Source organism: Microtus oregoni, unplaced genomic scaffold (genome assembly GCF_018167655.1).
Source record: "Microtus oregoni isolate MIOR12 unplaced genomic scaffold, Mior012 000043F_ref0000047, whole genome shotgun sequence".
NCBI classification, from domain to species: domain Eukaryota; kingdom Metazoa; phylum Chordata; class Mammalia; order Rodentia; family Cricetidae; genus Microtus; species Microtus oregoni.
In genome coordinates this window covers 11705493-11723920 of record NW_024543210.1, presented here as the reverse complement: position 1 = coordinate 11723920, position 18428 = coordinate 11705493, and the positions used below count along the sequence as shown (strand labels likewise).

Here is an 18428-nt window from a genome sequence, read left to right as displayed (position 1 = left end):
GAGCTGGTACATATAGAAGTGTTTGCATGTGAGGCAAAGAAATGTTGATTTCAAACTCTAATCCTTGGGAGGTACACTGATATGAAAACATAGACAAATTGAAAAATAACACTGGAACAATTACATTGTACAGACAATGTGCAGTAAAAAGTAAATTTATTCTTAGTTCTTACTAAAATCTAATGCTAAGTTTTCCTCTAATTTTGGTCTAAAATTCAGGCCCTTCCTGCAATGTCTTTTTATCTATCTATCTATCTATCTATCTATCTATCTATCCAAACTGCAATACATTTTCTGACTTCCATTATAAAGTTATGTCATGCCTAAAGTATCAAGGCTGGTCTAATTTAGCCCCTCCCTTCCACAATCCAGTGTCTCTAGCAGCTGTCATTCTCTGCTCAGCAGCATCCAGAAAGTTAAAGTCAATAAAGCACCATACAGAATCCAGATGCCCTGTCTAGTTCCCATCTCTACATGGATTTTTATATGTTATTTTATTCTCTTTTCAAAGACTTTATTATTTTAAACTATTCTTTCTATGAATGTCTATTCCCAAGCACCTAAGCACATTTTAAAACATATTGCACCTTTTTAAAAGTTTGCTTTGTCTGTACCTAGCATTACTAAGCATCTGCAGTGTTTTCTGGTCACGTGAGACTAATTTTAAACTGCTACGTCTGTCACCCGGCATAGCTCACCTTAGTGCATTGCCCTGGTGGCTGGTTCCAGCCTGAAGGCAGTCTCTGTACACTGAGCCTATCTGAGAGACCTTGGTCACCAGGAAGACCTGGCAGGAAGCCACATTTGATTCAGTGTTTTGAACTTTTTTTTTAAAAAACTTTCTCAGGCCTTATGTGGATATATGTGGCTGGATATGTACACAGATTTTTTCCTTTGGTCTATCAGCTCACAAAAAAAAATGACATGGAAACTTATTATTAATTATGAAAGCTTAACCTTAGCTTAGGCTTGTTCCTAACTAGTTCTTATAACTTGAATTAAGTCATACCTTTTAATCCACATTCTTCTTTTGCTGCCAATAGCCATTAAGATACTGGCCCACTTTGGGCATGGTCACATGTACTATAATACGCATATGTAAAAGTGTGGGGCGGGGAGGGGTGCCTTGCGGCTGGATTCAGTTCTAGCTTCCTGCTCATGCAGAGGACTGCTGATCTCTGAGTCTACCCCTAAATAAAGAAATTTTTATTATACTCCATTCTGGACTAGTGTGGGATTATTTTATTATAAACTGCAACATTTTTTTTTTTTGAGACAGGGTTTCTCTGTGTTTCAGTCCTGGCTGCCCTGAAACTCGCTTTGTAGACTAGGCTGGTTTTGAACACACACAGATCCACCTGCATCTGCCTCCCAAGTATTGAGATGAAAGGCGTGTGCCACAACTACCAGACTTTTCATGTAAGTCTTTTTAGCTTGACCGATTTTTGTTGTTTTTGTTTTTTAGGTGATAATGAGAAACACTTTGTTTGCTCCAGTGACCAGTTACCCGGTGACCAGAAAATAATCAAGTTGTATCTTTCCACTGACAGTTTGGTAAAGTCTACTAACTGTATGTACTATAGCTCTTTGGTCCCTTTAAAGGCCAGGTTTAGAAGCAGTGACACTGCAGTCTCTCAAGTGTCTTCTCCTGTCCAGACAGGAAGGTGAGATTCTATGGAATTGTGTCTGTAGTTGGATAGGGTAGTATATTTTTAGCCATTGAGAATCCTGGGTAGCCATGCTCTGTGGGTGTTGTTAGGAAATGATGCCCACCTCTCTTTTCTCGACCACCTACAACAATCTTCATCTGATATGGAACCAATTTGTTCTTTTGAAGTTTGACAAAGTAGCCTGTCAGAGAAACGTACCTCACATGATCGTAGGAAAGAAATAGTCCTTGTATAATAGGGACCGTGCTAGGGTTGTCATTTGTGTAAGGGGTGGTGTGACCTTTCTGTAGAAGACCAGCTTCGACAAAATTCATACATTCTGGGGTAGGAGCGTGAGTTTTAGAATTATTAAGCAAAAGGAAGAGAGATATGAGAGAAGAGACAGAAACACAGAACAGCCTCGGGAGGGAAGTTCAGTGAATACTGAATTTGCCTCCCCCGCCCCTACCTGCTTATATACTTAACTCCAAAAGGGAGTGGGAAGGCACCAGATTTCAATAACATGATATAAGCAATAGACTTTATTCTTTGATCTTTTGTCCAGGTGGAGCGGATCCGAGGAGATCCATCTCTATGCTCCAATCACTAATTAACCACACCCTTGCTCAGACTCTCTCGTTTGTAGCCATGTCTGTTGTCGACAACTTTGAGAGAGCAAAAATAAGCTCAAACTCTGTGACCTCCAGTCAAGGTGGAACAGGCTCACAACTCTGTGACCTCCAGTCAAGGTGGAACAGGCTCACAACTCTGTGACCTCCAGTCAAGGTGGAACAGGCTCACAACTCTGTGACCTCAAGTCAAGGTGGAACAGGCTCACAACTCTGTGACCTCCAGTCAAGGTGGAACAGGCTCACAACTCTGTGACCTCCAGTCAAGGTGGAACAGGCTCACAACTCTGTGACCTCCAGTCAAGGTGGAACAGGCTCACAACTCTGTGACCTCCAGTCAAGGTGGCATAGGCTCACAACTCTGTGACCTCCAGTCAAGGTGGCACAGGCTCACAACTCTGTGACCTCCAGTCAAGGTGGAACAGGCTCACAACTCTGTGGGCCCTCATACCTTTGCATTCAAGCGATGGGAGACTTTTCAGCAGTCAAACAACAAAATAAAACAAAGCAGAACATTAAAATAGTCACGGGCTACTACCATGTATAACGGCTTAGTGAAAGAGAGCTTGTCGATCGTGCTTGAATCCTTGGGCTCGATATGAATGCACACATGCACACACACATGAACATGCACACGCATACATGTCCACACACATGAACATGCACACACGCATGCACACACACAATGGAAAATTCAGAGAGCAACTGCTAGCAAAAACAGGTGTTAAAAAAACCACGCAGATTATCCAAAATTAGATGACAAATACAATAAAAACACAGAATAACATTCCACCAAGACACATAATTTACTCCTAAGTCCCCTTTAACTTGGTCCCTAATTTCTGCTTGACGTACCAAATAAACACTTAGTTTAAGTTTTGAATTTATAACTCTTGAGAAGCCTGTGCCCTTTTTTTGGTTGTGATTTTGTACTATAGGAAAGGGAAGGCATACTTACATACAAAGCTGGGGTCAATTCTTGGGTCTGCTGTTTATGGCTGTATGCCCTGACACAGATTACTTAACACTTTGGTTTCAGTTTTTCTATTTTAAAAATTATTTGTAGAATTTTTTATTTTATTTGTATGGATGTTTTGCCTGCATCTCCATATGTGTGCTACATAGATGCACGTGTGTGTGTGTGTGTGTGTGTGTGTGTGTGTGTGTGCGTGCCCATACAAGATGCCTATGCAGGCCAGAAGAGAGCATCTAGTAGTTGGAGTTAGAGTTGTTGCTACAATGTGGGTTCTAGGAATTAAACAAAAGTCCCGTGGAAGAGCAACAAGGCTCTTAAGTGCTGAGCCATCTCTAGTTTCTATTTCTAGTTTTAAATTAGCATTCTAACCAATTTGTACATAGTCATAGTGAAGTACTTGTCACCTTGGCATTATTTCAATCATTACTTACATTTTTAGTGTTTGTATTACAATCAAAGTGTTCTGTGTTCATTATGAAACTTGATCTTCATGCATGACCTTTCCCAAGGGAACTCTTTTGCTCTGAGGACTCTGATAAAAATAAGACTTCCCGGGGGCTGGAGAGATGGCTCAGAGGTTAAGAGCATTGCCTGCTCTTCCAAAGGTCCTGAGTTCAATTCCCAGCAACCACATGGTGGCTCACAACCATCTGTAATGGGGTCTGGTGCCCTCTTCTGGCCTGCAGGCATACACACAGACAGAATATTGTATACATAACAAATAAATAAATATTTAAAAAAAAAAAAAAAAAATAAGACTTCCCAGGGACTTGGGGAATCAGGAGAATTGGGATAAAGGAAAGGTGGATAGGGGAGCACGGAACCACAATTCTTAGTTAAGGGAACCACTTTAGGGTGGGCAAGAGATTTGACCCTAGAGGGGCTCCCAAGTGCCCAACATGAGGTTCCCAGTTAGTTCCTTGGGCAGCTGAGGATTGGGAACCTGAAATGACCCTATCCTAGAGCAATACTGACGAATATCTTGCATATCATCATAGAACCTTCATCTGGTGATGGATAGAGATAGAGACAGAGACCCACACATGAGCACTGGACTGAACTCCCAAGGTCCCAATGAGGAGCAGAAGGAGGGAGAACATGAGCAAAGAAGTCGGGACCACGAGGCGTGCACCCACCCACTGAGACAGTGGAGCTGATCTACTGGGAGCTCACCAAGGCCAGCTGGACTGTGACCGAAAAAGCATGGGATAAAACCGGACTCTCTGAACATGGCGAACAATGAGGGCTGATGAGACGCCAAGGACAATGGGACGGGGTTTTGATCCTACTTAATGTGCTGGCTTTGTGGAAGCCTAGCCAGTTTGGATGTTCACCTTCCTAGATATGGACGGAGTGGGGAGGACCTAGGACTTACCACAGGGCAGGGAACCCGGACTGCTCTGTGGACTGGAGAGGGAGCGGGAGAGGAGTGGGGGGAGGGGGAGAAGGGTGGGAGGAGGGGGAGAAGGGTGGGAGGAGGGGGAGGGAAATGGGAGGCTGGGAGGAGGTGGAAACTTGTTTTTTGTTTATGTTTTTTTTTCTTCTTTTCTTAATAAAAAAAATTATAATCACAAAAAAAAAGAAAAAAAAATAAGACTTCCCAGACCAGACTAGACCAGTAAGCTGTCTGGTAAGGAAAGGCAGCTACCAAGCCTGATGGCCTGAGTTCGATTAACGGGTCCCACATGGTGGACAGAACTGAAGGTCTCACATGCATGCTGTGGCATAGGTGCTCATACATGCATGTGTAGACAAGCCCACCCCACCACAATAAAATTTTAATTAATGTTTTAAAATCAGACTTTATCAACACCTCTGTTCCAACTCTCCCTTCACTATTTTATTCTATAGTTGATGCTATATTTATTCTTTTGGTCTGTCTTTCCCTCCATCCATCTACAAATTTACTCACTACTCCAGCCAACAAGTTTGTCTTCCTGACACCCCTCACTAGACTGTAAATTCTGCAGTGGCTGGGAGTTTGTCAGTTTTACTCACTTCCATATTTCAAACACTTTCCACTCTGCCCAACTTATACTAGATATTTTTAACGTTGTTGTCAAGGCCTACTCCTTTATTTCCATTATTTAGGCAGGATTGGGGTCTTCCACTTAGCTCAGAATAGCCTGGGATTCAGTATTCTTCTGCCTCGGCCTACTAAGCAGTAGAGTTACAGGTGTGCACCTCTGGGCTGTGTCCCGTGTTTTAAGGTAGAGAACCTGAAACGTAGCAAATTCCCAAAGTATTCTTTTCACTTTCACAAAGGATTCATAAGATTCACTTATTTTATTTTCTGTGCATGCCTGTTTTCACTACATGTATGCATGTGTCTCATGTATAAGAACGGTGCTTAGAGAGGTCAGAGGAGGGTGTTCGATCCCCATAACCATAGTTACAAACTGTTGTGGACAACCATGTGTATGCTGTGAATGGAACTCGGGTTCTCGGCATGAGGAGTTCCTAACCTCTAAGCATCTCACGAGTCCAAGACAAAGTTATTTTTTTAATTTTTAAAATTTTTAATTGATTTTATTGTGTTCTACATTTTTCTCTACTCTCCTCCCTGCCTCTCCCCTCCCCTTCTACCCTCTCCCATGGTCTCCATGCTCCCAATTTACTCAGGAGATCTTGTCTTTCTACTTCCCAATAGATTAGATCCATGTCTGTCTCTCTTAGGGTCCTCATTGTTGTCTAGGCTCCTTGGGATTGCGCATTGTAGGGTAGTTTTCTTTGCTTTATGACTAAAAGCCAATTATGAGTGAGTACATATGATATTTGTCTTTCTGGGTCTGGGTTACCACACTCAATATGATGTTTTCTAGCTCCATTTGCCTACAGAATTAAAAATGTCATTATTTTTCTCTGCTGTGTAGTACTCCATTGTGCAAATGTATCACATTTTCCTTCTCCATTCTTTTATTGAAGGGAATTTAGGTTGTTTCCAGGTTCTGGCTATGACAAACAATGCTGCTATGAACATAGTTGAGCACATGTCTTTGTGGCACGATTGAGCATCCTTTGGATATATACCCAAAAGTGGTATTACTGGGTCTTGAGGAAGGTTGTTTCCTAATTTTCTGAGAAATCACCACACTGACATCCAAAGGGGTTGTACCAGCTTGCATTTCCACCAGCAATGCAGAAGTGTTCCCCTTTCCCCACAACCTCTCGAGCATAAGTTGTCATCAGTGTTTTTGATCTTGGCCATTCTTTCAGGTGTAAGATGGAATCTCAGAGTTGTTTTGATTTGCATTCCTCTGATCACTAAGGATGTTGAACATTTCCTTAAGTGTCTTACAGCTATTTTAGATTCCTCTGTTGAGAGTTCTCTGTTTAGGTCTGTACTCCTTTTTAATTAAATTATATGTTCTTTTGGTGTCCAATTTCTTGAGTTCTTTGTATATTTTGGAGATCAGACCTCTGTCTGGTGTGGGATTGGTAAAGATCTTTTCCCATTATGTAGGCTGCTGTTTTGCCTTGTTGACTCTGTCCTTTGCTTTACAGAAGCTTTTCAGTTTTAGGAGGTCCCATTTATTAACTGTTTCTCTCAGTGTCTGTGCTGTTGGGGTTATATTTAGGAAGTGGTCTCCTGTGCCAATGCGTTCAAGTGTATGTCCCACTTTCTCTTCTGTGAAGTTCAGTGTGGTTAGCTTTATGTTGAGGTTTTTGATCCATTTGGATTTGAATTTTGTGCATGGCAATAAATATGGGTCTATTTTCATTCTTTTACATGTTGATATCCAGTTATGCCAGCACCATTTATTGAATAGGCTTTCTTTTTTCCATTTTATATATTTTGTTTCTTTGTCAAAAATCAGGTGCTCATAGGTGTGTCTTCAATTCTGGGTCTTCAGTTCAGTTCCGTTGGTCTTCCTTCCTGTCTGCTTTTATGCCAATACCAGGCTGTTTTCAGTACTATAGTTCTGTAGTTTTGAAGTCAGGGATTGTGATGCTTCCAGAAGTTTCTTTCTTTCTTTCTTCCTTTCTTTCTTTCTTTTTTTTTTTTGGTTTTTCGAGACAGGGTTTCTCTGTGCCTTTGGAGCCTGTCCTGGAGCAAGCTTTGTAGACCAGGCTGGTCTCGAACTCACAGAGATCCACCTGTCTCTGCCTCCCGAGTGCTGGGATTAAAGGCATGCGCCACCATCGCCCGGCTCAGAAGTTTCTTTATTGTACAAGATTGTTTTGACTATCTTGGGTTTTTTGCCTTTCCATGTGAAGTTGAGTACCATTCTTTTGAGGTCTGTGAAGAATTTTGCTGGGCTTTTGAGGGGTATTCCAATAAATCTGTACATTGCTTTTGGTAAGATTGCCATTTTTGCTATGTTAATTCTACCTACGCAAGAGTATGAAAGATCTTTCCATTTTCTGGTGTCTTCTTCAATTTCTTTCTTCAAAGATTTAAAGTTCTTGTCATACAGGTCTTCCACTTGTTTGGTTAGAGTTACTCCAAGATATTTTATGCTATTTGTGGCTATTGTGAAGGGTGATGTTTCTCTGACTTCTTTGTTAGTCCATGTATCATCTGTATAAAGAATGACTACTGAATTTTTTGAGTTAATCTTGTATCCTTCTACATCACTGAAGGTGCTTATGAGTTTTAGAAGTTCCTTGGTAGAATTTTGTAAACTATCATATCATCAGCAAATAGAGTTTGATTTCTTCTTTTCTGATTTGTATCCCCTTGATCTCCTGTGTTTGCCTTATTGCTCTAGCTAGGACCTCAATAAGTACTATATTGAATAGATATGGAGAGAGTGGACAACCTTGTCTTGTTTCTTATTTCAGTGGGGTTGCTGGGAGTTTCTCTCCATTTAGTTTGATGTTAGCTGTTGGCTTGCTGTATATTGCCTTTATTATATTTAGGTATGTTCCTTGTATCCCTGCTCTCTCCAAGACCTTTATCATGAAGGGATGTTATATTTTATCGAAGGCTTTTTCAGCATATAATGCAATGATGATGTAGTTTTTATTTTTCAGTTTGTTTATATGATAGATTAGATTGATAGATTTTCATATGTTGAACCATTCCTGCATCTCTGGGATGAAGCTGACTTGATCATGGTGGATAATTTTTCTGATGAGTTCTTGGATTCAATTTGCCAATATTTTATTGAGTATTTTTGCATCAGCGAGTGAGTGAGATTGGTTTGTAAGTCTCTTTCTTAGTAATGTCTTTGTGTGGTTTGGGTATCAGGGTAATTGTAGCCTCATAAAAAGAGTTTGGCAATGTTCCTTCTGTTTCTATTGTGTGGAACAATTTGAGGAGTATTGGTATTAGTTTTTCTTTGAAAATCTTGTAGAATTCTGAGTTGAAATTATCTGGTTCTGGGCTTTTCCAGACAAAGTATTCTTAATTGGTAGGAGAGCATTGAGATATATCTCAGTGTCTGTCTTAGGTTTTCAGTAAAATTCAGCATTTATGATGTGACATTTCCACAGCTATCTTTAAAACTTTTTATTAATATTATTTTATTGATTCTTTGGGAATTTCATATCATGCCCCTCAATCCCACTTATTTCTCAGTTTTTCGGTATCTGCCCTTCACCTTTTAGTGTTGCCCCCTGACAAGGAAAACTAAAAATGAAATAAGATAAAAAACAATAAATAAGATAAACATGCAAAAATAAATAAAGTAAAAAATATGCAAGTAAGAATATTGTTATAAGCCCGGGGTCGATCGGAGGCAGAAGTCATAGAGGGCAGCGGCGGCAGCAGCAACAGCAGCAGGAGCAAAAACCGGGGTTCCGGGCCCGAAGCAGCCACGGTCAGCAGCACCCTCAGGCGACACCCGGGCCCGCCACGGGGCTGAGCTCAGCGCCTGGATTCCGACTCTGGGAGAAGGTTCTGGGAAAAGGGAAGCCGAGCCCGCTGTGAGGAGGAGCTGGGCTTGGGAAAAAGGCCCTGGAAAAAAGGCGTAACCCGAGGCCACCAAAAACCCGAGATGCAGCAGGCGGATCTCTGTGAGTTCGAGGCCAGCCTGGTCTACAAGAGCTAGTTCCAGGACAGGAACCAAAAGCTACGGAGAAACCCTGTCTCGAAAAAAAAAAAAAAAAAAAAAAAACCCGAGATGCAGACGGCGAGACAAGTTCGCTCCCAGGACCCTGGACAGCGGCGGGTGCTGGACGGGGCAGCCCGGCAGCGGCGGATCAATCGACAGCTCGAGGCTTTAGAGAACGACAATTTCCAGGATGACCCCCACGCAGGCCTCCCCCAGCTGGGCAAGAGGCTGCCTCAGTTTGATGACGATGCAGACACAGGAAAGAAAAAGAAGAAAACTCGAGGTGACCATTTCAAGCTTCGCTTCCGGAAAAACTTCCAGGCTTCCAGGAGGAGCAGAACCTGAGTGCGTCTGAGGGTCCCAATTACTTGACAGCCTGTGCGGGTCCCCCATCCCAACCCCAGCGCCCCTTCTGTGCTGTATGTGACTTCCCATCCCCGTATACCTGTGTAAGCTGTGGTGCCCGGTACTGCACAGTGCGCTGCCTGGGCACCCACCAGGAGACCAGGTGTCTGAAGTGGACCGTGTAAACCTGCATCAGGAGAGGAAGTACCCCCAACCCTTCCCCCAGCTCATCCTCAAAGGGTAGAGAGAAGAACCATCCATTCACTCAGCGAAGCTGTGTCCTGTCAACCAACGGAGACCACACGGACCCCGGGGACTGTGTGGGATTGGTCTAACCCACAGAGTTATAATAGATGTAAATATAAAAAGTGATCAAAAATGAAAAAACGAATATTGATTTAATAAACAAACAAACAAACAACAACCCCTACTTGGTTCCTTTTTCTTTCCCACCTCTCCGTCTATTCTTCATTTGTCTTGCTGTCCTTGCTCTGTATCATGTAGTAGACTCTTTTGTCCAAAGAGTTTTATTTGCAAATGTTAATTGTGTAATGTGTTGTTGGTCAGGTTCAAGGCCCCTGGCTTCTGGTATACTATCAATACTGGACCCTTATTGAAACTCCTCTCAGATATCCTGAAGTTACCCAAATCATGGAGATCCTGTGGTTACGGCTTCATAGGCCCAGTCACTGCCCATGCTCCAGCAGATCATATGTGGGGTAGATGTTGGGGAGTGTCCACTCATAGCCCTGAATGTGTGTCTGGTTGTAGCTGGGCTGTTGACTGGGCCACTGGGACAGGTAAGGTGCGGAGCTAGCTCTCACACACTGGTGACACTGGTGATAAGAAGTAGGACCAACTTTCCCGACTGTGTGTGTGTGTGTGTGTGTGTGTGTGTGTGTGTGAGAGAGAGAGAGAGAGAGAGAGAGAGAGAGAGAGAGAGAGAGAGTGAAGTGGGAAGAACAGGCTCTCCAATTAGGGGTGAGGCCAGCTTTCCCATGCCAGGGTAATCAGGGTCCCTTATCCCAGGGCCGGGAAGGGTGGGGCCAACTCAATATGGGTCTTTGTACTTCAACACCATTACAACATTCGGTTTACATGGGCCTTTGTGGTAATACAGGCAACAGACATCAACACAGACTCCAGCTGCAGCAGAACCACAGACACAGACATGCTATCAGTAGCAGTCTGGGCTTGGATGTCACCATGGCCCTGGGTAGCAGTGCAGGCCTCTTTGACTGCATAAGCCTAGGAGCAGCCAGGTCCCCAGACTCCAACATGGCCCCATGGGTCAGTTCAGACTTCAGGTAGTCGCATGACCTCAAAACAGACCCCAGCTGCAGTAGGGCGACAGACTCACAGCTTGGGTCCAGGAATCAACATGGTCCCTGGTGGTAGCATAGACTACCCCAATCTGTATGGCCCTAGCAGCAACATGACCCTCAGGCGCTCACATAACCTCAGGTGTTGGCCTAGACCCCAGAGAGACATACTTCCTTTGACGGTAACTGGAGCCATAGGCATCTATACAGATCCTTGCTGTAGTAGGGCCATAGACCCCGGCATGGCCCCCAGCAGCAGCTCAGGCCCAAATGACACCATGGCCTGGTGGCAATGCAGGCCGCTCAGCTTGACGTGGCGGTAACACAACCCTCAGAGCCTAACATGGCCATAGGTGGCAGCCCAGAAGCCAGGCATCCTTGTGGTCCTTGGTGACCAGGTTGGCTATGGACATCAACACAGACTCTAGTTACTGTAGGACCATGGACCTAGATATGGTACTAGGCAGCATCCCTGGCCTGGATGTCACCATGGCCCCAGGTGGCTGCACAGGGCACTCAACCTGGCTGCAAGGTGGCCAACAAAATGGCTCCAGGTGGAGGCCCAGATTCCAGGCATCCACTTGACCTTTGATGGTAACTGGTGCCATGGACATTAACACAGACCTTTGCTGCGGTAGGTTCATGGACCAAAGCATGGCCCTTGCCTGTCTCCATGGCTCCGAGTGACAGCTCAGGCCACAAGATTGGGATGGTCCCTGCTGTGGCATGGCCCTCGGACGTCAACAATGTGGCCATATGGGGTGGTGTCCTAGACCTTGGGCATCCTCAGGACTTTTGGTGGTAATTGCAGTCATGGATATCAACAGAGACTGACAGACTCAGGGTCATGAACCCAGACATAGTCTTAGGCAGCAGTCCATGATCCAACATCACCATGGCCCTGGGTAGCAAACAGGCCTCCCACAGTAGCCTGTTCCTGATCTCCTTCGTCTCTTCAGATCTATCTCTTTCCCCAGGACAGAAACCATTCAATCCATCTTTCTCCCATATCTCACCATATATTTGCTTACCATAATGGTGCTTGACCACCTTGTACAGCAAGGCGCTTGGTGGGCGAGTAGTTATTTCTCCCTGCCTAGGGCAAATGGTCCTAAGAAGACATGTTTCTGTGTCCCCCTCTGCCAACCTGGGTGTGCACGTGTGTGTGTATGTGTGTGTGCGCGCACACACATGCATGTGTGTCCATCTCTGCCCACTTGGTCCTAATGGCATTGTAGTTTCTTCTTTCTGCCCAGGGCAAACAGCTCTGGGAAGGCAAGTGTATGTATGAAGCAGACCGTGTCAGATGTGGGCCGGGGAATGCGAATCAATCCCACACTAGCTCCGAATAGGGTATACTAAGGTGTTCTTTATTAAAAGGGTGCTCACGGATCACAACGTGGAATCAGGAATGGAACCCAACATCCAGGTGTGGCAAGTGGGGAGAGAGTGAGAGGGCGATCCCAGGGGCCTTTTGGTACCCAAGGACATGCCGCACTTGGTCCAGCCTCTCAAAGGCTGTTGGCTGAAGGAGGTTTCCCATCATATATCCATCTCTGCCTATTCCCCAAATCTCTTTTATAACTGGGAAGTGGACAATAAATTTAAATATTTAGTCACAGCACAACAGTTTTAATAAAATATTTTCTATATGTGAGACTAGTTGGTTTTCATTTTATATTCATGAAAAATATAAACTTACAATTTTATGACTAGAACACTTTCATAAGGATGGATTAAAACCTTAGGATGCTAAATAGGTTACTGAGTTCCAAAGATATGCTCCTAAAAACAGGGTTTTCCTCACTGGATATGGCAACCATTAAAGACAGAATTTTATCAGCAGTGATTTTTCACAAACTTATCCTCACTAATAAATTAATGTAATATGCTTCTCCATATTAAATTTTCATTACTTGTTATATTTCTTTCTTTCCTAAAGAGAGTCTACTGTTTTTTCCAAAGTGAAAACATAGATTCTTCAAAGGGAGTTTTGGGTATATTTACAGCAGGAGGCCTGGCTCCCAAACTGATCATCATGAACAGTACATACCATGATGGCTTCCACTTCAAGTTAACTCTGGTAATTATGTATTGCTTTATACTATGTGTGTGTGTGTGTGTGTGTGTGTGTTTTATAGTGAGAAGAAGCATGCTCTTATTGGATGTCTTTTTTCATGTTGGAAATTCAGTAATGTTTCTCTACAAATGTTTTTTTTAAAAAGTATTTATTTATTTATTATGTATACAATATTCTGTCTGTGTGTATGACTGCAGGCCAGAAGAGGGCACCAGACCTCATTACAGATGGTTGTGAGCCACCGTGTGGTTGCTGGGAATTGAACTCAGGACCTTTGGAAGAGCAGCCAATGCTCTTAACCTCTGAGCCATCTCTCCAGCCCCCTCTACAAATGTTTTAAAGCCAACAATATATGCTGTGTATTACATTCCTTCATGCTGTGTGAATATATGGCACTGTGACTAAAAAAAGCTAAATGGCCAATATCTAGGTAGGATTAATGGGGCAGAGAAAATGCTGAAAAGAAGGGCAGAGTTGCAAGGAGACACCAGGGACACAGAGCAAGCAGCATGGGCTTTACAAAGAAAAGGTAATTGAAACACATAGACGAACATATATTAAAAGATATGGGTTAATTTAAATTGTAAAAACTAGTTGGAAACAAGCCTAAGATATCTGCCGAGCTTCCATAATTAATAAGACATCTCTGTGTGGTTAATTGAGAACTGGCAGGTGGGACAGAAAAATCTGCCTGCAAATACGGTATAGGTTGTTAATTAAGAAGTCATATAATTCTCAAGTACTTATAACACATTAAAAGAAAATAATGATGATGATTGTGGTAATGATTATGATGGTGAGGATGATAAAACACATTAGCAAGCCATGTGGCACATGCCTATAATTCTGGCACTCAGGAGGTAGACATGAAGATTGCTATAAGTTCAAGACCAACCTGGAATACAGAGCAAAACCCTTTTTATGAACCCCTTTTAAAAAAATAAATCACATAAAAGAAATGCATTTAAATCCGGACTAGCTGAACATAGCGGACAATGAGGAATACTGAGAATTCAAGAACAATTGCAGTGGGTTTTTGATCCTACTGCACGTACTGGCTTTGTGGGAGCCTAGGCAGTTTGGATGCTCACCTTACGAGACCTGGATAGAGGTGGGCAGTCCTTGGGCTTCCCACAGGTCAGGGAACCCTGATTGCTCTTCGAGCTGATGAGGGAGGGGGACTTGATCGGGGGAGGGGGAGGGAAATGGGAAGCGGTTGCGGGGACGAGGCAGAAATCCTTAATAAATAAATAAATTTAAATAAAAAAAAAGAAATGCATTTTAAGCAATTAAATATTTCTATTGCTTTCTGAAGATTTGACATTTGTGCTAGCTTCAATTTCTTCCAGCCTGCCAAATGGCAGTGAACTGCAGTTGACTTCACCATCTGTAAAAAGTGTACTTTCATTTTAAACAAATTTATCAAGATAAACTCACATGCCATTCAAGCCACCCACTGAAAGTATCTAGTTTATTGGTCTTTAGTATATTCAGAGTTGTGCAGGCTCACTAGTAAATAATTCCAGGACATTTCATCATCCTGGAAGACAACATGAAGTCGTTAGCAGTCACTCCTCACTCTCCTTCCAGATTCTCCAGCCCTAAGCAACCACCATTCTGCTCATGCTCTCCTTCCCTTCCCATAGATTCTCTAATTCGGCAAAGTCCGTGTAAATAAAATACAATACATAGTATTAGTAGCTGCCTACTTCAGTTTTCTTAATGTGCTCAAACTTCATACATTGCAAGGGAAATGCCAATGTTCTTTAAAAAATCTTTTTTTATTGATTTTTATTGAGCTCTACATTTTTCTGTGCTCCCCTCCCTGCCTCTCCCCTCCCCTTCAGCCCTCTCCTAAGGTCCCCATGCTCCCAATTTACTCAGGAGATCTTGTCTTTTTATACTTCCCATGTAGATTAGATCCATGTCTGTCTCTCTTAGTGTCCTCATTGTTGTCTAGGTTCTCTGGGATTGTGATTTGTGGGTTGGTTTTCTTTGCTTTATGTTTAAAAACCACTTATGAGTGAGTACATGTGATAACTGTCTTTCTGTGTCTGGGTTACATCACTCAAAGTGATGTTTTTTTTTTATCCATTTTATCCATTTGCCTGCAAATTTCAAGATGTCATTATTTTTTTCTACTGTGTAGTACTCCATTGTGTAGATGTACCACATTTTTCTTATCCATCTGCAGTCGAGGGGCATTTAGGTTGTTTCCAGGTTCTGGCTATGACAAACAATGCTGCTATGAACATAGTTGAGCACATGTCCTTGTGACACGGTTGAGCATCCATTGAATATATACCCCAAAGTGGTGTTACTGGGTCTTGAAGAAGGTTGTTTCCTAATTTTCTGAGAAATTGCCACACTGATATCCAAAGAGGATGTACGAACTTGCATGCCCACCAGCAATGCAGGAGTTTTTCCTTTACCTCATAATCTCTCCAGCATAAGTTGTCATCAGTGTTTTTGATCTTGGCCATTCTTTCAGGTGTCAGTTGGAATCTCAGAGTTGTTTTGATTTGCATTCCTCTGATGGCTAAGGATGTTGAACATTTCCTTAAGTGTCTTTCAGCCATTTTAGATTCCTTTGTTGAGAATTCTCTGTTTAGTTCAAGACTCCATTTTTTTTTATTGGATTATTTGTTCTTTTGATGACCAATTTCTTGAGTTCTTTGTATATTTTGGAGATCAGACCTCTGTCTGATGTGGGATTGGTGAAGATCTTTTCCCATTCTGTAGGCTATCGTTTTTGTCTTATTGACCATGTCCTTTGCTTTCCAAAAAGTTTTTCTGTTCAGGAGGCCCCGTTTATTAATTGTTTCTCTCAGTGTCTGTGCTGTTGAGGTTATATTTAGGAAGTAATCTTTTGTGCCAATGCGTTCAAGTGTACTTTCCACTTTCTCTTCTCTCTCTCTCTCTCTCTTTTTTTTTCCGAGACAGGGTTTCTCTTTGTCTCATTGATTCTTTGTATTTTTTTTGTTTCTATTTTGTTATTTCAGCTCTCAATTTGATTATTTCCTGCCATCTAGTTCTCTTGGGTGAGTTTGCGTCTTTTAGTTTCAAAGTTTTCAAATGCACTAGTGTGGGATTTTTTCAGCTTCTTTATGTAGGCATTTAGTGTTATGAGCTTTCCTCTTAAAACTGCTTTCATAGTTCCCATAAATTTGGGTATTGTGTGAGGTCATTTTCATTGAATTTTAGGAAGCCTTCAATTTCTTTATTTTTTTCCTTGACCCATTGATGATTCAGGTGATCATTGTTTAATTTCCATGTGTTTGTAGGCTTTCTGGAATTGCTGTAGACTTCTAGTCTTAAGCCATGGTGATCTGATAAGATACATGGGATTATTCCAATTTTTTTTGTGTGTTTGTTGACATTTGTTTTGTTATTGAGTAGGTGGTCAGTTTTTGAGATGGTTTCCTGAGGTGCTGAGAAGAAGGTATATTATGTTTGGATGGAATATTCTACATATGTCTGCTAAGTCCATTTGGGTCATAACATGTTCTTTCCCTTATTTCTCTGTTCATTTTTTGTCTGACTGACCTGTCCAGTGGTGAGAGTGGAGTGTTCAAGTCTCCCAGTATTAGTGTGTGGGGTTTAATGTATGATTTAAGCTTTAGAAGTGTTTTTGTATTTGGGGTATGGATTTCAGTATTGAGATTTCTTCTTGATGGATTTTTCCTGTGACTAATATGAAATATCCTTCTCTGTCTCTTTTGATTGACTTTAGCTTGAAGACTATTTTGTTAGATATTAGGATAGATACACCTGCTTTTTTCTTAGGTACATGTGATTGGAAAATTTTTCCTAACCCTTGACTCTGAGGCAATAACTTTCTTTGAGGTTGAGGTGTGTTTCTTCTATGCAGAAGAAGGATGGATTCTGTTTTCCTATCCCATCTGTTAGCTTGTGTCTTCTTATAGGTGAGTTGAGTCCATTTATATTCAGGGATATTAATGACCAGTGATTACTATCTCCTGTTAATTTAGTTTTCATTGTTGGGGATGTTAATTTGTGTGTTTTCCCCTTCTTCGGAATTTGCTGCTACGAGACCATCAATTTTCTGTGTTTTTGTTGATGTTGCCCACTTCCTTGGGTTGGAGTTTTCCTCCTAGTGTTTTGGGTAGGGTTGGGTTATGGCTAGGTATTGGTGAAATCTGGTTTTGTCACGGAATATCTTGTTTTGACCTTCTATGGTGAATGAAAGTTTTGCTGGGTATAATAGTCTGGGCTGGCATCCGTGATCTCTTAATGTCTGCATAATGCTTGACAATGATCTTCTGGCTTTCATTGTCTCCAATGAGAAGTCAGGTATAATTCTGATAGGTTTGCCTTTATATGCTACTTGGCCTTTTTTTCCAGCTCTTAATATTTTTTCTTTATTCTGTATGTTTAGTGTTTTGATTATTATGTGGTGAGGGGACTTTTTTTGGATCCAGTCTGTTTGGTGTTCTGTAAGCTTCTTGTATATTCATAGGCATATCTTTCTTTAGGTTGGGAAAATTTTCTTCTGTGATTTTGTTAAATATATTTTCTGTGTTTTTGAGTTGAACTTCTTCTCCTTATTCTATACCTATTATTCTTAGGTTTGGTCTTTTCATGGTGTCCCATAGTGTTCCTGGATATTTTGGGTTAATCTTCTTTTAGATTTTTAGACTGATGAGTCTATTTTCTCTATTGTATCTTCAGCACTTGAGATTCTCTCTTCCATATCTTGTATTCTGCTGTTTATGCTTGTGTTCGTGGTTCCTGATCATTTTTTCATGGTTTCTGTTTCTATAATTCCCTTGGCTTGTATTTTTTATTGTCTCTATTTCAATTTTTATGTCTTGAATAGTTTTTTTCATATGCTTGATTGCTTTTCCTTGGTTTTCATTAATGGATTTGCTAATGTCTTTCAATTGTTTTGTTTGTCTTTTCTTCCATTTCTTTGAGGGAATTTCTCATTTCCTCTTTAAGAATTTCAAACATTCTCCTGAAGTTACTTTTTAGGTCATTTTCTTTTGCTTCACCTATATTTGTTTGTTCAAGTTTTGCTGCTGTAGGGTCTCTAGATTTTACTGGTGTTGTGTTGCTCTTTGTGGTGTTGTATGTGTTCTTGCCTTGTTTACTCATCTTTTCCTCTAATTGTTGTAGTTGGGGCTGTCTGTGACTCTGGTGATTAATCTTCTAGGTGCCAGTGAATCCAAGTCTCAGATGGTTGTTCCTCTTGATACAGTCAGTGCCATGGTTCTAGTTACCCAGTTGGTCACTTGAAGGTTGCTTAGTGCTTCTGGGCGTTGATCCACTCTTTTGGAGTTTGCTGTCTCAGACCCACTCTAGCCTAGGTTGTCAGCTCAGACCTGTTTCTGTAAATGTCCCTGATTTGGATCCACTTCTGCAGAGGTTCCTGGCTTGGGGTTGGTCCTTCAAAGGACTCTGGCTC

General features: G+C 41.9%; 1 protein-coding gene and 1 pseudogene across 1 annotated transcript in view; both read left to right on the top strand.

The window, feature by feature from the left end:
- Positions 1–18428, top strand: part of Catsperb (cation channel sperm associated auxiliary subunit beta) — a 228535-nt gene that overhangs the window by 33662 nt on the left and 176445 nt on the right. Inside the window, 2 exon segments of the mRNA XM_041633087.1 lie at positions 1466–1554; positions 12863–13003. Coding sequence (XP_041489021.1) covers positions 1466–1554; positions 12863–13003 — 230 coding nt within the window.
- LOC121434278 lies at positions 9319–9900 on the top strand (annotated as a pseudogene).